We start from the raw sequence: 18,469 nt of genomic DNA on the forward strand, positions 1-18,469 counted from the left end.
GCCCCAGTTGTAGCTGTTGTAGGTGGACTTGTTGGCCTGGGATTTCTGGGGGATGGAGCTGCCCTGGCTGCGCTGTCCGGTGCCGCTCTGGGGGGGTGGAGGGGAAGCAGAGAGTTACTGGGGGGAGCTGGAAGCCCTAAGAATCCCCGGGGTCCTGAGCCCGGCCTTGCCCTGAAACCCAGGAGTCCCGCACCGGCGCGAGCTGCAGACCTGCGAGACCAGTTCCAGGTGAGCTGCCCCAGCCTCACCGTGCCAGGTGAGCGTCGCTCTGCTGCACAAGGCAGCCATGGTGCCAACCTGCTGCAGCTCTAGCCCAGAGAGACGGCCCAGCCGCCCGCACCGCGCCCCCAGCCCATAGCCCCCGACCCAGCTGGGACCCCCCGCCTCCCCCTTCCACATGAGCCACTCCGCGCAGCTTCCTCCAGACCAGGAATGCGTCCAAGACCACCACGCAGCAGCAGCTGGAGGGCTCCGCCAGGGCTGGGGCTCAGGGACCTGGGGGGTGGGGGTGGGCGGGGTGAGCACGGGCGTGTGTGTGTGCCGCGGGTGTGAGTGTGTGTGCACTTACTGACTGAGGGCCTCCCTCCTCGCCTGGCAGGGTGGGACGGGAGTGGGGGCTGAGGGGCCTAGGGGCGGGGGCAGGGAGGGGGCAAGGCATTATCATTCAGAGAGGTTCATTACCTGGTCCTCCTGCTGGCGTTGGCAGCACAGTATCATCTGCAAATATGGAAGCTGTTGCAGTACCAGGATATGTAAAATAAAGGGACAAACTATGACAATAGAAATCCACGGTTAGACCTGACAGCTACGGCGGGATCGTGGGGGTGGCAATTAACCCCTCCACTGCTGGCCTGCGGAGCCGCCATTCCAGGGAACGGGGAGGTCAGGACGTACCAGGTATGTTCCCGGGGGGAGGGGCAATGGCTGAACGTACCTGGTACGGCCCAGCAGCAATGGGGTGGCGCTGAGTACCTCCCAGCAGAGTGCACCCCGGGCCTTCCTCACCTCTTCCTCTCACAGGCCGTGTGTGTATGTGCAGGCGTGAACGAGCGTGTGCATGTCACCGCGTGTCTGCATGTGTCCGCTGTGGGGCATGAGAAGGGAAGGGGGGGCCAGGGGAGCGAGAGAGAGCCCTAGGAAATAACCCGGCAGGGGGCTGGGGGGCTGCTTACCTGGCCGTCCTGCTGCAGATGGTGGTGGAGGATCTGCGAGTGGGGCTGCTGATGCGGGGTGAGGATGTGCATGAACGGCGCCGGTGGGTACGCGGCGGCTGTCGCGGGGTTGAGAGGGCCACCGCTGCCTAGTGCTGAAGGCAGGTTGAACGAGGCTGCCGGGGTTCCAGTGTGAAATCCCTGCTTCTCGAAGGACTGCTGCCAAGGAGACACCACGGGGGTGAGGGGCGCCCGGGAGAGCCACGCTAGCAGTGGCCACGGCGTGAGCAGGTGCAGGGCGAGGTTCTTTCACCCTGCCTGCTTCAGAGAGGAGACATTTCCCAGCCCCAAAAGCAACACCTCCGGCCGCTCTCTCAAATCCCGCCCGGCCGGATCTCCTCAATCGCCCCACAGAGCCCCCTGCATTAGGGGGCATGTCTACACCGCAGCTGGGAGCAGGCGTCTCAGTCCAGCTAGCAGGCTACAAACCGCAGCGTGAACGTCGCAACGACGGCAGCGGCTCGGGCCGTGTCCACGGCGGTTTGCAGTGCTCTAGCTCGAGCCAAGCTAGTGAGACACTCTGCCAGCTGCAGTGCAGACACCCAGACAGGCCAGCAGTCCCCACAAAGCCTGGCACGTCCCCCACCCCCCCAGCTACTATCTGCCCAGAGACCATGGACGAGACACCAACCTGGGTCTTGGAGTAGACTGAGCCCGAGATGTCTGGCACTCCCGTGTTACTGGATGTCACTGATACACCTGTGGAGGGAGGAATCCAAAAGGCAGCGTCAGGCAGGAGCTCCGTCAGCAGGCAGGCAGGGGGTGGGCACCCTGGGGTTACCAGGGGAACCAGCGCCACTCCTGGGCAGGAAGGAGCCACAGCACCGAATACAGCCACTGGAGAGTCACGCCCCCTCCAGGTGGGGTTTGGAGAGAGCCCCTGCCCAGCAGGGGGAAGCCCCTTCTCAGGAGAGTGGAGAATCTGTCACATTCCCAGCTTGAATACCCTGGTCTGACACCCCAGCCCGCTCCCACCCCCCTGCCTCAACCCAATTACACCAGGAAAAGAAATCCTCTGCTTTGTGAGTTGCCAGACGGCCCCCGGCAGCGGCTCCTACGAAGGGCACGACAGCTCAGTCCTTCCAGACCACGGTCCCCAGAGGGGCTTTGACCTTGGCCATTCGCGGCCACCCATTTCTACCAGCTGCCACGTCCTCATCTCTCCAGTTCCACTGGTGCGCTCTCCCTGGGCTGTGTGCTCCCGAGACAGCTGAACGCTCCGCAGGGGCGTGCCCGCAGAGCTTACACAGTCGCCAGGCAGCCTCGGCACTACTGAGAGGTGTGCTGAGGAGACGGCCCAACACCAGCATTCAGTCCACATCCCAGCCCTTCTGCGTGGAGCCGTTTCGCACCTTGCTAATGCTGGTACAGGGAACAGCTCCAATGGCACCGAGCCCCATGTTCAAGATCCGTCAAGGAGGAGACAATCAGGCAAGGGTGACAGGGAGCTCTTGGCTCCCAGAACAGAACAATTTGCTGCCAAAGCAGTTTCTTTGGGTCTCCAATGAGAAATGTGGTCTAGATAAAATTATTATAAAGTGGTTGCAGAGCTGGTTGGAAGCCTGACCTCAAAGAGGAGTTATCAGCAGTTTGCTGTCAGAGTGGGAGGGTGTATCTATGAGGTCCTGCAGGGGCAGGCCTGGGACCGGTACTAGTCAATATTTTCATTAATGACTTGGATAATGCAGTGGAGAGCTTGTTTAGCAAGCGTGCAGGTGACACCAAGCTGGGAGGGGCTGCGAGCACGATGGAGGAGATGACGGGAATGCAGAACAACCATGACAAATTGGAGAGTTGGTCTGAAATCAACAAGGTGAAATTAAATAAAGACAGTGCAAAGTCCTTCACTTAGGAAGGAAAAAATTCAATGCCCAATTAAAAGTGGGGAATAACTGGCGAGGTGTTAGTACTGCTGAAAAGAACCTGGGGACTCAAGTGGATCATAAATTGAATGAGTCGATGAAGCAATGCAGGTGGAAAAAAGGCTGCTCTCACTCTGGGACGTATTAACAGGAGTGTCGCACGTAAGACACGCGAGGTCACTGTCCCAGCTCTACTCAGCACTGGCAAAGCCTCAGCAGGATCCTGTGTCCGGCTCTGGGGGCCAGTTCAGAAAAGATGTGGAAGAATTGGAGAGTCCAGAGAAGAGCAACAAAAATGTTCGAAGGTTTGGAAAACTGGACCTAGGAGGAAAGGTTAAAAACCTGGGCAGGTTCAGTCTTGAGAGAAGACAACAGAGGTGCAGTGATTAAGAACCGGATAGTCTCTGAATACATGAAGGACAATGATCAATTGCTCTCCACGGCCACAGGAGGTAGGATAACAAGTAACGGCTCAATCTGCAGCAAGGGAGATGTAGGTGAGATCAGGAAAACCTGCCTAGCTCTCAGGGGAGTTAAGCGCCGTCATAAGCGTCCGAGGGAGGAGGTTTAAGAACAGGTTGGACAAACACCAGTCTTGGCTAGTCCAGGTTTACTTGGGCCTGCTTCAGCTCAGGGGCGGGACTTGGTTACTTCTTGAAGTCCCTTCTAGCCCCGCGTTTCCAGGATCTCCTGGCTGCCACAATGAAGGGATGGAACATTTCCCCATCTCCTGAACTAGCCAGGGCTTCGCAACCAAGGAGGTGGGGCTGAGAGCAGGGGGCTGTGGCCATAGCATGCTGGGGGCAGCAGGGGTGAAGCACGTTCCCGCCCCTACAAGGCACAGAAAGGGCAGGACAGCCCTTAGTAACCACAGGCCGAGTCTAACGCAGACCCGGGCCCAGTGCTAGCTAAAGCCCTTGGTTTGTACGCAACGTTCGTGGGGACTGAGCGCACCCACCCGCCCCTTCACCAGATGGGTGGAGATTTCACTTCAGCTCGCACCTTCCCAGCAAACTACATGCCAGGTGCAGACTTCGGCACAGAGCAACAGGTGCTGTCGCTCAGGGTCTTGGGGGAAGAGAGATGACAGTGGGCTGCCAACTAAGAGTGGCCTGGGGCAGAAATGGATCTAGGTTCCTGGCTGCTGAGAAGTCCCCTGGCCTTAAGTGCTGACCTTGGCAGTAAGAAGAGTGGCCTGTGCATTTCCCACCTCCAGTGCACCAAGGACAGGCTGCAAAGGCCAGGGCAGGGTCAGCGACTCACCAGGCCAGCAGAGCAGCAAGAATTACTCTGATTTACAGGTCATGGTGGGGGACACAGACCAGCTAGGCCGCCTCACCCTGATGCTGTGCACAAACACTAGAGACACCTGCCATTTGTCAAAGCCCGGCGGAGACAGCACCTACTGTCTGGTGTCAGCCAAAGCCCAGCCTGCCAACACACGTGCAGAAATCTTAGAGAAAAACCAGACGACTGGGAGAATGCGACTATTGTGCCAACATTAAAACAAGAAAAGACAAGCAGGATGACCTGGGTAACTACAGGCCAGGCACCCTGACATCAATCGCAGACAGAATAATGGAAAAGCTGATACGGGATTCAATTGATAAAAGGAATTCAAGGACAGGAATATAATTCATGCCAGTCAACCTGATTTTACAGAAAATAGGTCTTGTCAAACTAGCTTTACTTCCTTGAGACTCCCAGGTCGGGCGATAAAGGTAGTGCACAGATGTAACACTTTTGGAAGGTGTCTGACTTAGTGCCCCACGACTTTCTCATGGAAAAACTGGCTCTGCACCATACCCGTGGGATACACGTTACATGGATTAACAACTGGCTGACATCTCAAACACCCATTGACAACTACTAAGTCGGCCCCTGTTCAACATTTTCACCAGTGATCTGGAAACAAATATAAAGTCACCGATGATGAAACAGAGACCGGCAGAGTGATAAACAATGAGGAGGCCAGGGCAGTCAGACAGTGCAATCCAGATTGTTTGGTAAGCTGGGCCATTCGAATAAAATGGGTTTGAATAGAAAATTATACATCTAGGAACAAGTAATTCCCTACAGATCGGGGGGCTGTCTCTCGGAGGTAGTGACTGATAGCAGCCAAGCAACTGAATGCGAGCACCCAGTGCGATGCTGTGGCAAAAAAGGGCAGATGCCATCCTCGGACTTAAGGAGAAAGGAGGTGATTTTACCTCTGTACTCCATGGACGAGCTCGATGTTGGAATAGCACATCTGGTTCTCGCGCACACGTTTCAAAAGGAAGCTGAAAACATGGAGAAGGTGCAGAGCCCCTAAAATGATTTGAGGGCTGAAGAAAACGCCCTGCAGTGAGCAACTCCAAGAGTTTGATCTGTTCAGTTCATCCAAAAGATCAAGGGGTGATTGATAGTGCGTGTGGACCTTCACGGGGAGAAAATCCCAAGTAGCGAAGGGCTCTTCAATCTAGCAGAGGCAACAGAACAAGAACCAATGGCTGGAAGCTGAAGCCAGACCAATGTAATTTAGACATTAGGCCCAAGTTTTTCTCGTTCCAATGGTTAATCCCTGAACTAACTGCCAAGGGAAGGGGTGGATTGTCCATCTCCCGATGCCTGCAGACTAAGACTGGCTGCCTTTCAGGATTATGCGCTTTAGCCAAACAAGTGATCGGACTCACTACAGGGGTATGTGGGTGAAATTCTCAGGCCTGTGACACATACAGGAGGTCAGACTAAATGATTGAATGGTCCCTGCTAGCTTTAAATGCTATCAGTCTATGAGAGCGATGCTTAGGGAGCCAGCAATCCAGCACGTGACTCTCCGGAAGGGTGCGCAGTGCTCCATGCATCCCATACAAACTAACTCAGGGATCTGGCTGGGCCGGTCAAGAAGAATCAATATGCTGTACAAGGGTGCATCAGGGCTACTGTCTTTCCTCGAGTCCGCTCTCGATGCTGCTGCAGATGGGAAAGAGAAACATCAGCTATGTCACACAGCAGATGGCTAAATCCTGCAGCAGCTCTGAAGGGCTGTACATCTGTCTGCCCTCCAGGCTAGAGGTCACAGACAGTCGGGAGAACAAGAAGAATTCACCCAAGCTTGACTCAGAGTGCTGGGGGTCCTGGCCACCCCTCTAGAGCCGCATGTGAATATCTTGTAAGTCCTTCCCAGGAAGCACTCTGGGCCCTCACTCTTCTCACTCACCCGCGGGCAATCCACCGAGAACAAGGTGTCTGTACATAAACAGAGAGGACATCCCAGCATCTTCACAGGCGAGTCGCCCCTCAACCCAGGGCTCCACAGCACTGCTTCTAATTAGCCAGCAGGTGCCCTCCCTATGAGGTGTAAACGCCCCTGGATAAGCGGCCATTCTAGCCCGGGGGCTCTTGAAGTCGGTCCCAGGAACGTTGGGCACAGTCCGACACCAGGATGATTTTTGATGGATCTCCCGGCCTGGGATTGAAAGTGGTGTTTGCCCAGACTGCAGCAGCACTTTGTTTCCAACAGCAGCCCGGAGAGACCCAATGCCAAAAGGCATCGTTTGTGACAGCCCAGAGCAGGCAGACTCAGTGGACTAGCTGGTTCCAGCCCAGGTCAATTGCCCGTTTCCTCTCCTGTGACCCCCGACAACCCTCCACACGTTACAGACGTACCGACTGACTGGCCACCGAACGTCTCTTACCAGTGTTGTATCCATGAGAGCCATAGCCGCTGGGCTGCTGGAAAGGGGTTGCTGATGCGTTGACGCTGACATTCACACCATGCTGCTTGGAAGAGGTAGGAGCGACCTAGAGAAAGGAAGGGGCCAGGATGGTGAGCACGGGGCCAGCCAGGCTCCTACGCCCTGTCTCCCCCCCGCCCCTGAGGCATGGGAAGGGGGAGCACTCACAGGGAACACGGCGGGCCCATACTGGAAGGTGCTGGGGAGCCCTGGTACCCCTGTGTAGTATGGCAGACTGGTGTAACTGTAGCCCGGAGGCAGAGCTGGGTTCAGGAACGTCTGCTGCGTGGTATGGTGCGTCTGCGTCTGGCTCTGCTGAGGCTGGGCCAAAGTTGTTGCTGGAGCAGGGGAGGAGGCGTCGCCTCGGCCGAACTTCGTGAGGTCACCTGGAGCGGGGAGGGAGACGGGTGGGAACGAGGCCGCCGGGCTGAGTGACAGACACGTGAGCGACTGCTTTGCACTGGTCACCTTCCACAAGGATCTCACAGAACTCTGCCAACAACCGGCCTCAACCCCCCATGGGGGACAGGTGAGCAAGGCTCAGGGCGGGGAGCTGGCTTGCCCAGGGTCACAGAGTGACAGCTGCAGAGCCAGCCAAAGTGCTTCAACAAGCTCTTATAGCAGCCTATGGCCTTCACCCTGCAGCCCCTGCCCAGGGGAGCGAGACCCACCCACACTGGGGTTTGTCTGAGAGACTCCTACAGGCCCCACTCGCAGCCCGAGCGCCAGACGCACCAGGATCTCACAAGTAGAGTTCCGCAGTTTATGGCTTGGAGCACACCCAGGACAAAGCAGCAGCTCACTAGCGACCCCAAGCTACAAGGGTAGGTGTACGCTGGGGGCCTGCGGGGCTCAGGCTCAGGGGCTGTTTAACGGCAGTGTAGGCCCGGGCCCCAGGCCCTTGCAAGGTGGGAGGGTCTCAGAGCTCAGGCTGCAGCCCAAGCATCTCACCACTGTTAAACGGCCCCTTAGTGGGTGTCTGAGGTGCAGTGTAGACATCCCCTAAGAGCCCTGCCCCATCAGCCAGTAGCTGCCCGGTGCTCGGATCTCACTGAACGTGGGAGTCAGATACTGACTAGCTGAAGATGTGAATAGTTTCTTTTTACAGTGCTGCTCACACCTCTTTCCTCTCCATGTCATGGCAGAGACCCAGAACCTTGCAGGGGCCCAATGACCTGCAGAGAATACTTGCAAATATCACTTCCTCTGCTCCTGCCAGCAGCTGGCCCTGCAGACTGGGCGCAGGCCGAGGGGTCTGGGAAGCCTCCATTTGCATTTCTTTAAGAGCACCTGCTCGCTCTTCCCTGCAAACACTCTCCCCATTCAGAGTGCACACAGTAAGGCAGTGACTTCTGCTGACAGCCAGCTCCAGGACAACCACAAACGCCAATTATGGCTCCAGTGCTAACGTGGCAAATTATGCATGTGGCAGCCCACCAGCCTGGGGCTGGGATTCTGAGCCCAGCGGGCTGGTCCAAAGCCCTTCCTGCCTGAAGTAGGAGGAGAAGCGACGCACAGGAAAGCAAAGAGGAGCGGCTAAGGAGCGAACTGCAGGCCTCAGTGCTGGAGGTGGGACAGAAAGCCCCTTTCAGGCGAGGTGGGCCCTCCTAATTCCAGCTCCGGCCCGGCCCCTAGGGTGCATTTGCTAGTGTGGTGCCCAGTCAAGATCTGAAATGCCCCACCCGACTCTTCCCTTGGGACACTCCCCACGGCCAAAAGGAGCTGATTTTCCAGCTCTTCAGCCTGAATTTCATGCTGTTACTTCTCAGCATTCCTGTCCCTCCTGTGTTTCTACCCCAGGGGTCGGCAACCCTTCAGAAGTGCTGGGCCGAGTCTTCATTGAGTCACTCGGATTTAAGGTTTCGTGTGCCGGTCATACATTTTAACGTTTTTAGAGGGTCTATTTCTATAAGTCTATAATATAGAACTAAACTATTGTTGTATGTAAAGTAAATCAGGTTTTTCAAATGTTTAAGAAGCTTCATTTAAAATTACATTAAACTGCAGAGCCCCCCGGGACCTGGGCAGTGTTAGTGCCACTGAAAATCAGCTCACATGCCGCCTTCGGCACACGTGCCATAGGTTGCCTCCCCGTGTTCTACCCCCTCCAAGTATCTGCCACGTGCACCTTCCCCTGCTTAGACGCTGCTTTGCCAAGCCAGACAGGCAGCTCTTCAGCTGCCTGCTCAATGGATCCCTCTCGATATTTTCCTGCAATGAAGTGTCCGGTCATGGTCACACCAGAAACGGGATTGTCAGAGGAACCAAATGGAACCAATAAAGCCACTCTGCTGGCTAACCACCGCAAGCCATGGGTCGTGCCTGCTCCGCCAGCCACCCCACACTCCCGAGGATAGAACCGCACAGTGCTAGTCCCAGCAGGGCAGTGCACAGGAAGCTACAATGAACAGCAGGAGTTCGAGTCGGCTCAGAAACAAATGGCTGGTGTCAAAGCCCTTCCCTAGCACGGCAGGTTAAGTGCAGGGTGAGCAAAGCACAGGAAATGCCACACACTCATTGGGAGAAACACACCAGGCTGAGCTGGAGTGCTGCAGTCGGAGAGGCTCCAGCAGAGCCTGCCACGTGGAGCATTGGGATCTAAGAGCTGCCCTGCTTGGCTACTTCCAGGTGCAGTGTTAAAACCTCATGCACATGGAGATTTTGCTTTCGGAAGAAAACTCTGCCCAGGGCTCACACTACAGCCAAGCCACCCCGAACACGAGGGCCGAGGGCCTCTCTCCTACCAGAATACGGATTGCTGCTCAGGCTGCCGTCTCTTCCAGTCAGCGGGGTGGTGGGGGTAGGGAATGGGATGCTGTAATAATCCTGAAAGAGACATGGAGAAAGCGCAATGAGCTACATGCTGTTACAAAGGTGGGCCTCTGGGAGAAAGAGGATTTCCAGGCTGCAACAGCCCAGTGTGTTGGAGTAATGCAGTTCAAATCAGTCACATGGTAGGCTGATCGTATCTGGTAGCAACTCCGGATTTTCTCTTGCATTTACCATCCCCGTCTGGCCATTAGAAGAGCTAGAAAGGGTCTACTGGTATCCATGCTCTTTAAAGGTCCAGGACTGTACCTGCAGCATCACAGCCTCGGGAACAAGAACAACTTCCCTTCTGCAGACATGTGCCACATCCCTGGGGCAAGCAGTACCCTGTCTCTGGAGACAGTCAGCACCATCCGCCGCTCACAGTGAGCAGAGCTCTGCTTGTTCGGACTCGGCTTCAGAAACCTACCGTCTCAGTCATCACTGCTGGCCATATAATTAATGCTACTGGTTCCCAAGTGCCCGAAGAACATGTGGAGGAGCTGAACTGATCAAATTGAGTAGAGTGACCTCTACAGAAAGCACCACAGCTGTATACAGACAGAATCCCATTTTGCTAGTCTCTCACAAATACCTTACAACCTGGCATGCCTGTCTGGATTCACTGGTTAAGTCCAGAGATGCAGGCCAGCTGCTAGGATTAGAGAAGCGCCTTACAGATCTTATTTTACGTACTCACCAATGGGAATCTCGTCTGAAGCATCTGCAAGTCGTCATAACCATACACTTGCGGCTAAGAAAGGAGCAGGAGATTGCGTTAGGTACACAAATCTTACAGCTCGTTACCAAGTAGCCAAGGCAGATCTGAATAACCACGTCCATATAATCATCTGACCAAGGATGAAGACCAGCCCCCCCCATGACAACAAGAGACAGAGCGACTGGAAAGAGAGAAACTGCTACGGGACCTGGTCAAAGATCTCTAGTTCGCTGATGTGCGATGTGGTGCCACATGGGATTCTAGGGCTCATCAAATATCAGTGGGACAATCCCTGCTTGTAAGTAGTTTGCAGAAGTTCTATAGGCAAATCTGCAACTTCTCTAGTTTTTCTCACACACCCGTGCGCGCGCTTCTACCACACAGCTAGGATTGTAGGCTCTTGGCCGAGAGGGCACCTCACAGCCACCCGACAGGAGTGGCTGGTATGGAAAAGCTGAACACTCCAGCTAAGATCTTTGGTTCAGTCCGTCACCCTGGTCCCCAGCTCTTGGGACAATTCTCCAGTACAGGCACTGCAATCAGTGCTCCAGGGATCCCGCTTCTCTACCGTACGGAGAAAGCTCTGTGGTAAGTCCTAGTGCCCCACTGCTGCCCACTTCCCGTTCCAGCTGTTTGCACGTTAACCCACCAAGGAGCTGGCACTGCTCCAAACCTCCGCTCCCAGGGACCTTGGATCAATCGGTGCTGCTGGGTGAACAGGCTGGAAACCGGGGGTGGGGAGTGTCTGCACACGCCCTGCGTGCTGGAGGTTAGCAGCTCTGACAGAGTCCTCCACCGAGAACACCCCCGCAGTCATCTCCACCAAGTGACACTTACCCCTGCACACAGACCATTGCTCCCTCCCGCAGCCCAGCAAGGGGCCTCCCACCCAGCTGAGCCCTACTGATGAGCTTTTGTAAGAGTTTTATGTTGCAAGTTCAACCAGGTGGTGTCTGCTTGACTGCATCTGGTACCAACTCTGATTCTTCTGGCATGCACTGTCCCTCCTTGCTAGCTACAGAGAGAGCTAGGAAGGATCTACTGGCATGCTGCACCTCTGCAGCCGGCTCCCCAGAGCCCACTCACCGGATAGGCATGTAAGAGCCCTGGAGCCATGATGTACGGATTAGGCAACAATGGTGGAACTCCAGGAGGGAGGTTGGGAGGGGCTTTTCCTGAAGGAGGAAAACACAGTTACACAGTGAAACAAACACTGATCAGATCAGCTTCCCCCCCCCCCCCAGTACCAGATCAGCTTCGCCCGCAGTACCAGATCAGCTTCTCGCCTCCCCACAGGCAGCCCTCCCCAGTACCAGATCAGCTTCTTGCCCTCCCCGCCCAGCAGCCCTCCCCAGTACCAGATCAGCGTCTCCCCCTCCCCCCTGCCCAGCAGCCCCCCTCCCCCAGCACCTGATGACGTGGCCACAGAGCTGCGCGTGGAGGCTGTCACTGTGGAGTTGCTGCTGAGGCTCAGGCCCAGGCTGCTGACGCTGCTCAGACTGGAGGAGACGCTGACCACAGGTGGGGCAGCCGAGACTGTGCTGGAGGAGGTGGAGAAGGTGCTAGCAGAAGAATGGAGGCTTGCTTCACTCTCCACACTAGTGTGCTAAAGGAGGGGTGGGGAGAGAAAGAGTTAGAGGCCCAGGCAGTGTCCATGTAGCCAAGCGGGGCGACCCCCCCCCCCCCCACACACACACAGGAGCAGTATGCAGGGGGGACGGTGCACACAGCTGTCTGGACCTGGAAATCCAGAACTGCAGCAGCGAGATGGCTTTGCTGGTGCACTGGGCATGCAGCTCTGCACTGGGCTCTCCCAAAGCACAGGCCTGCGTTTGGTTACATGTCTCCGGCTAGCAAACAGTACCACATGGCTGCAGGCAGAACGAAATGCAGCCAAGGAAACCTGGTGCAGCAACTGAGCATCTCCCAAAGTGACAGGCGGAGGAGTTTACCTACACTAGGAAACCCGCCCTGAAACCTCCCCTCAGTCACCAGGGCAAATCTTACAGTCCCAGGTTTTAAGGGCTCCCCTACCCCTCCAGCACCCCGAAACAGGCAGCTGAGGAACAATGACAAGGGGAAGATGGGTGAGAAAATCCACTGACGCAAGACTCTGTTGGCTCTTCACACCCCATCACCTACTCTGCAAGTAGGACAAAGAGCCGTCCCTTTGGCAGGTTCCCTGTTCAGACTCAGGTGAGATCCTCTAACCTCAAACTGCTGCAGTCACAATCTGGGGAACTGGCTGCCCAACAGCCACCCTGAAAAACACTGTGCAGGAACACCCAGCTCCCTGACGCTTTCAATAAAACCAAACCCTGCCCTGCTCCCAAAAGCAAAGAGTCTGGAGCCTCCGCCTGGTATTTAAACACGCTGAAGGCAGCTCCAGAGCAATCCCAGGAGAGCGGTGTCTGCACGCATGCCACTGTGAGCGCCAGCCACTCTGGGCTCAGTATTTCAGCACTGCCAGCAGTCGGGATGTCGGAGCGCTGCAGTTCAACCAGCCACAGTCTAGTCTGACTGCATCTGGTTGCAACTCCGGGTTTCTGTGGCATACGCTCCTCCCTTAATGGCTACAGCAAGCTAGTAAGAAGCTATTGGTATGTGACAAACAGGCACGGTCTCTTCTTACCTGGCACCACGGACAGGCGTGCAATATATTGAAACAAATCCCACCCCACCCCCAATAACCTTTAGATCGCCACCCAGCCCCCTCCGTGGCCAGCCTGGCTGAGCCCCGCTCCATCTCAGACTGACTGGCTGCCCTCATTACTTGGTTGTGGGCAGTTCTGCCACCGGATCTACGGTATACCCATCACCTGCTGCTGCACCGGGGCCTGGCTTTCACAGGGGATGGTGCACCCATATTTCCAGCGAGTGGGGCCGGAGTAACAGGCGCTCAGTGCCTTAGCAGATCTGCACCGCAACATCTGGACTCACCAGAAGAGTTGACGTTGATGTGCGCCCAGAGGACGTAGACGAGGAGAGGCTGTTCTGCTGGGTGGGTAACGTGCTGCAGGAGAGAAAAAGCTGTCAAGCCAACCGCAGAGGTAGACAGCAGGGCTCCACTCCCCCCTCCAATGCTACCACACAGCTCCCTTATCTTCCTCCACAGGAGACGTCAGGTGCCAGGACCGGACTGTGTTTGGGATGGACGATAGACATGGATGGAGCAACAAGACTGGAAGGCATGTGCAGTCCAGCCCCTGGCAGCAAAGCTGAGCTTGCTTCCCAGGCAAGCAGCACGGGACATTGCAGGGGAAGATCCCTTGAGAGCACTTTCCTTGGTGGAGCCACTGTTTCCCTGACGCCTTGGCCAGGTAGGGGAAGGGGCACCTTTTCTTGCCAAGAATGACTGAAGCTCCATCACATGGTGTCTGAGTGCGGGGCTCCTGGAGGCCCCTCTGGACAGAGGAGGGGTGCCGCATCCCCACATGGGCAGCAAGGGGTCCCCTCTGCTCACCATTTCTGAACAGGGCCTAGCATTCTGCTTCTCCAGCGACTGGCATGCCCGGAGCTCACCTGCTGAGTTGGGCGGTGGTTGTACTGGGGAGCTCCTCAGCGTGGTTCAGGCTACTCAGAGCTGATGAATGCTGGCTGGCTGTTGTCAGCAGGGATGATGCCGATACTGCATCGTTCAGAGGTGCGATATTGGGGGCAGAGGGGGAATCTGATTTCACCACAGGGCCTGGAGCACCTATGAATGAAAGCTGTGGTTAGGAGCCTTCTGAGCACTGGGAACGCCACCAGCACTTTCCACCTGCAAACATTCCCCCTCCCAACGGCCCGTGGAGGAAGGGGATGCAGCATGAACTGGCGGCGAGAGCATAGAACTAGGAGATGGGAGACCTGGGGCTTATTTCTGGCTCTGCTGCTGACCTGCTGCATGACCATGGTCAGGCCACTGCACCTCTGTGCCTCAGTTTCCCTCAACTGTAAAACGGAAGCAATGGTCCTTATCCAGCTTCACACAGAACTGAGATCTATGAATGAAAAGCCCTTGCTAAGGGCCAAGGATCATCACCGGGAATAGACTGTCCTACTTCACAGGCACACAAGTTAAGTGACCTGCCCCAAGTCACAGAGGCAAGTGGTAAAAGACAGAACATTTTAGGGTAAGCAAATCTAACAAGCAACACAGAGCGGGCCAGCCTGGATCGAGGCTGCTGCTCACAATCCCCAAAGGAGCACAAGGCCACGTGTGGTGTGAGCAAACCCAACCCTTGGCCTGTCATGCTGGCACTCACCTTCGACGGCTTGCGTGGTTTGTAACTGTGTGGGCTGCAGAGAGCTGAACCCATTCTGGAAAAGAAAGGGGAGAGTTCGGTATGGCTGTGGCTTGTCCTCACTGACCCCTCAGCATTTGTTTAACTCCCCTCCAGGCCCACACAATAGCTCCAGGAGCAGACTTGTGACCATACGAATTGTCCGACCGGATCAGACACGAGGCCCCCCTCGAATCAGGGCAGTACCAGATGCTTCAGAGGAAGGTGCAAGAAACCTCCTAATCCCTAGTAGTTAGAGACCAGCTCAAGCGCTGATCAGGAGGTCTGCATCTCCTCCAACGCAGATGTTTCCATTAACTATCCCCACTCTGGATGGTTTTGAGATCCATAGGAATGTACAAGCCCTTCTGGAATCATGCTACAGTCTCCACCTCAGCACCACCCTTCTTCAGTGAGTACCACAGGTGGTGTGTGAAAAGCAGAACCGTCAGTTAGTTTTCATTTGGCAACCAGTGAATTTCACTGCAGGCGAACAAATCTCAGCGCTGGGACTCTTGATACCAGTGCATTTGGCAGGGGCGTGACATGTGACCAACTGTGAGGGGTTCTCAATACATTTATCAGATTCCACAAGACAAGAGGCGACACTAAAGGATCCTCGAGGCAATTCCCCCACCCCACCCAGAGAGGTCGCCAGGCCACCCTGAGCAGCCTGCAGGGAAGCCCGGAAAGGGACAGACTCTCCAAGCAGCAGCACCAGAGAAGAAAGGAGAGACTTGTTAGCTGAGCAATACCCCTCTCAGCAGCTGACCCAGGTGTGGCGTGGCAAGCTCCAGTGGACAGTGTGTGCAGCCCTTGGCCAGAGAGAGGGGAGACACTAGGGATCACGGGAAGGAAAGAGAAAATCCCACACATTCCCCAATCCTGGGTGGAGGGTGTGCTGTTGGCACTGCAAACGCACCTTCCACACCAGCACCCAGGGGGCCACACTTCAGCTACAAGGCCCAGATTACACCTATGCCTACTTGGGGCTAAATTAACGATAAAGCTCCAATTTACACCAAATATTGACAGACCCTGCCACTAGCTGGTGTTGCAGATTTTGCAAGGAAGTTACAGTGGAATCAAGGAATCACGGGTTTCCTCACTCACCTCTCCATTTAAAGTGACCCACTCCCACCTCTCCTCCTTCAGTCCTGAACAAGGCCAGTTTGCAGACAACCATCACATCCTGTGGTGACATTAGCTCCACCTCTGCACAGCAGCTGGTCCCTAGCTCAGGCAGAGGAGAGGGCTTTTCCATAGCAAGCCAGCAAAGCTGAGCACTCGGCTCTCCCAGTTTTCTGGCTCTCCCTCTGCCGTGATCTGCAGGGCCCAGTTATCAGCTTTTTGATTCTTACACCTTTCCTGTGCTGCAGAATTACAGCCACCCCTCCACACAGGGCTTCACACTCTGCCACAGTAAGACAGCAGCACCGAGAGGCGATGCGCTGGCCCCGGAAGGCAGTCAAGGCCAGCTCCCTACCTTGGCCTGGGTCAGGTCTTTCTGGGGCGAGGAGGAGATGGAGTTTGGGTATCGCCTGGTCTGGGTGGATCTCTGTTCATACAGTGGTCCCTGAGCGCTGTTCTGGGAGGTATACGTTGCTGTCTGTATTGTGCCGCCCTGGTAACCAGACTCCTGGCTTTGATTGGACGAAGATTCACTACACAGAAAGAAAGGAAGGCGTTTATTTTCTCTCCAAAATGACCCTGCTGGGTTGGCAGCCTCAAGCCTTTGCTTAAATGTGCTAACCAATGTAGCTGATCGAACCCAGCGGAGAAGTGCAGCCAGGAGAGGGACGGCCCAGCCACAGAGAGACTCTCACTGAAAAAGGCTTGTGGTGCTGTGGACTGAGCACTGGATGGAAGCCAGGAACTCCCAAGTTCGGACTGCTACTGACTCGCTGCGTGGCCCAGGCCAAGTCACTTCATCTCTCTGGGCTTCCTTTTCTCACCCATAAAATGGAGCTAGTACTTAGGAGGAGGCTGTGAGGACCGGCTAATGCAGAGCTACTCAGAGTGAGGCTTGCACCCACTCTTTGATGGGTGGGTCTCCTGCAGCTATTTGCAGCACATGATATAAAAACCCTGTGCAATTTAATTACTAACTAAAGTTATTAACCAATCAGGATGCTTTTACTATATTATTAACCAGCTGTAGTTGATAAAATAATACTACTTGGGCAGTCACTTTGCTGGGAGAGTGATATACATTTCCCCAGCCAGGCTGTTTAAATATGAATTTATAGCACTCCAGTAAATGAAACTGGAATTCCCACAACTGTGACTCTTGGGTAATGCTAATGGCTAATTTGGCTCCTGAACCGCTGAGGTCTCAGTATCTCTAGGCTAACGGTTCTGTAATGGTTCGGGGATGGAATGCTCTGTATAAAATTAAGGGAGAAAAATCCAGGCAAGTTTTCCCCTTTCTGACAAACTCTGAGGTTCCCATCCTTGATAAGGAGAGAGAGGATATAAATCTATGTGAAATCATGGACAAGCCCATAAACGGGGACACACGGCAATGGCTGGAGGAGGAACTGCCTAATGTTACAGGTCTTCCCCAGCTCTTCCACCATTCCCCCCAGCTCTGAGCAGTAAGTGCACAGAACCCAGACACCACTGAAACCCTTGTGAATTACTGTGCCACAGACCTTGCACAGGAAGGGGTTGGGGCAGGCAGGTCAGCTGTAAGTCACTGTTTACATTGGAGCTCCTGAGGCCCATTTACTCTCACAAACCACGACTGCTTCCTCCACTCCCCGGCCTGAATGCCAGATATCTCCAGTAACTCGCCCGGCCGGGACAAAAGGGCCAACAGCTTCCTGTTCAGCATTACATCAGGGCAACACTGTTGTGCAATAAGGGATGCTGGGGACTGGGCGGATCAGCCAGCCTGGGGGCGAGAACCCTTCAATTTGACAAGGCACGCTCGGTTTGAACGGACAGACGTGCTCAGCTCTCTCCACAATTTGTATTTATAGTGTGAAGCAGCAAGCACACAGAACCTGTTCACCTGGAACAAGGCGCAGTTGTGCTGGGGATTCCCTCTCATTATTCGCAGGGAGTGGTTTAACGGCAGCAGGAAACCTGCCCTAATTTACTTTCTGTTTAAGTACCGCAGGCCAATCAGCTATAGGCTTATCTGAATGAGTCTGCTGGCAACTTAACTGTTTACTGTTGCATACGCTGTCCCCCCTTTATGGCTATGAGACCAGCCAGAAAGGGTCTACTGGTATGCACTAGAGTTAGGGAGCTCCTGGAGCAGGCTGCAGGGCCAGCAGTGACACCAAGGAAACTCCCACCCCACTGTGCTGTGGCTGGTATAGGAGACTCCAGAATCTCAGCAGTACAAACGAGGTGCCCCTATGGTTAGGATGAAGCTGTTTCTCCTCCTGACCCTGCAATGGGTTAGAGCATCGAGGCTCCTTATAGCAGGTCCACTGAGACTCAGACAGAGCTGGAAGCAAGGCTGCCCCTAATGGCTAAGGAGCAAGTGCCACCTGCCTCTGTCCACCATGGGCATCGGGGTGGTTCCCTGCGCGCCCCAGGCCTTTACCTCGCAGTGCTGGCGTAGAGGCTGCTTTGAGACTGGCTCACAGAGGCGCTCGTCGTGGGCGTTGATTCGTACTCCGAGAGAACAGGCTCCGAACCAAACTGTAATGCCCCAAACTGCAGGTTTAGCCCTGAGATATCTGCTGAGCCAGGCATTTCCACCGCGAGAGCAGGAATCTGCAAAGGAAGGAGGGGTCCCTGAAAGGCAAGTCACTGCCAGGACAACCGAACTGGGCAAAGGGGGCTTCGCGCGAGCGTCCTGCAGGGACAAATCAGACCGAAGTGGGCAGAGGAAATTCAACGTGTGCACAGCAGGGCTCTGACCTCA

At 55.2% G+C, this 18,469-nt stretch overlaps 1 protein-coding gene and 1 non-coding gene across 2 annotated transcripts in view; both read right to left on the reverse strand.

Annotated features, from left to right (window-relative positions):
* Positions 1-18,469, reverse strand: part of UBAP2L (ubiquitin associated protein 2 like) — a 43,942-nt gene that overhangs the window by 514 nt on the left and 24,959 nt on the right. The window contains 15 exon segments of the mRNA XM_039512097.1: positions 1-87; positions 682-732; positions 1,173-1,370; positions 1,843-1,910; positions 6,754-6,859; positions 6,961-7,178; positions 9,537-9,618; positions 10,301-10,354; positions 11,408-11,496; positions 11,732-11,927; positions 13,262-13,334; positions 13,844-14,018; positions 14,569-14,623; positions 16,073-16,250; positions 18,146-18,318. Of these exon segments, the coding sequence (XP_039368031.1) occupies positions 1-87; positions 682-732; positions 1,173-1,370; positions 1,843-1,910; positions 6,754-6,859; positions 6,961-7,178; positions 9,537-9,618; positions 10,301-10,354; positions 11,408-11,496; positions 11,732-11,927; positions 13,262-13,334; positions 13,844-14,018; positions 14,569-14,623; positions 16,073-16,250; positions 18,146-18,318 (1,803 nt within the window).
* On the reverse strand, positions 17,692-17,829 carry LOC120390774. Its single transcript, XR_005591137.1, has one exon. It is a non-coding gene; the product is annotated as a small nucleolar RNA SNORA58 (small nucleolar RNA).

Source organism: Mauremys reevesii, linkage group 24, assembly GCF_016161935.1.
Source record: "Mauremys reevesii isolate NIE-2019 linkage group 24, ASM1616193v1, whole genome shotgun sequence".
NCBI classification, from domain to species: domain Eukaryota; kingdom Metazoa; phylum Chordata; order Testudines; family Geoemydidae; genus Mauremys; species Mauremys reevesii.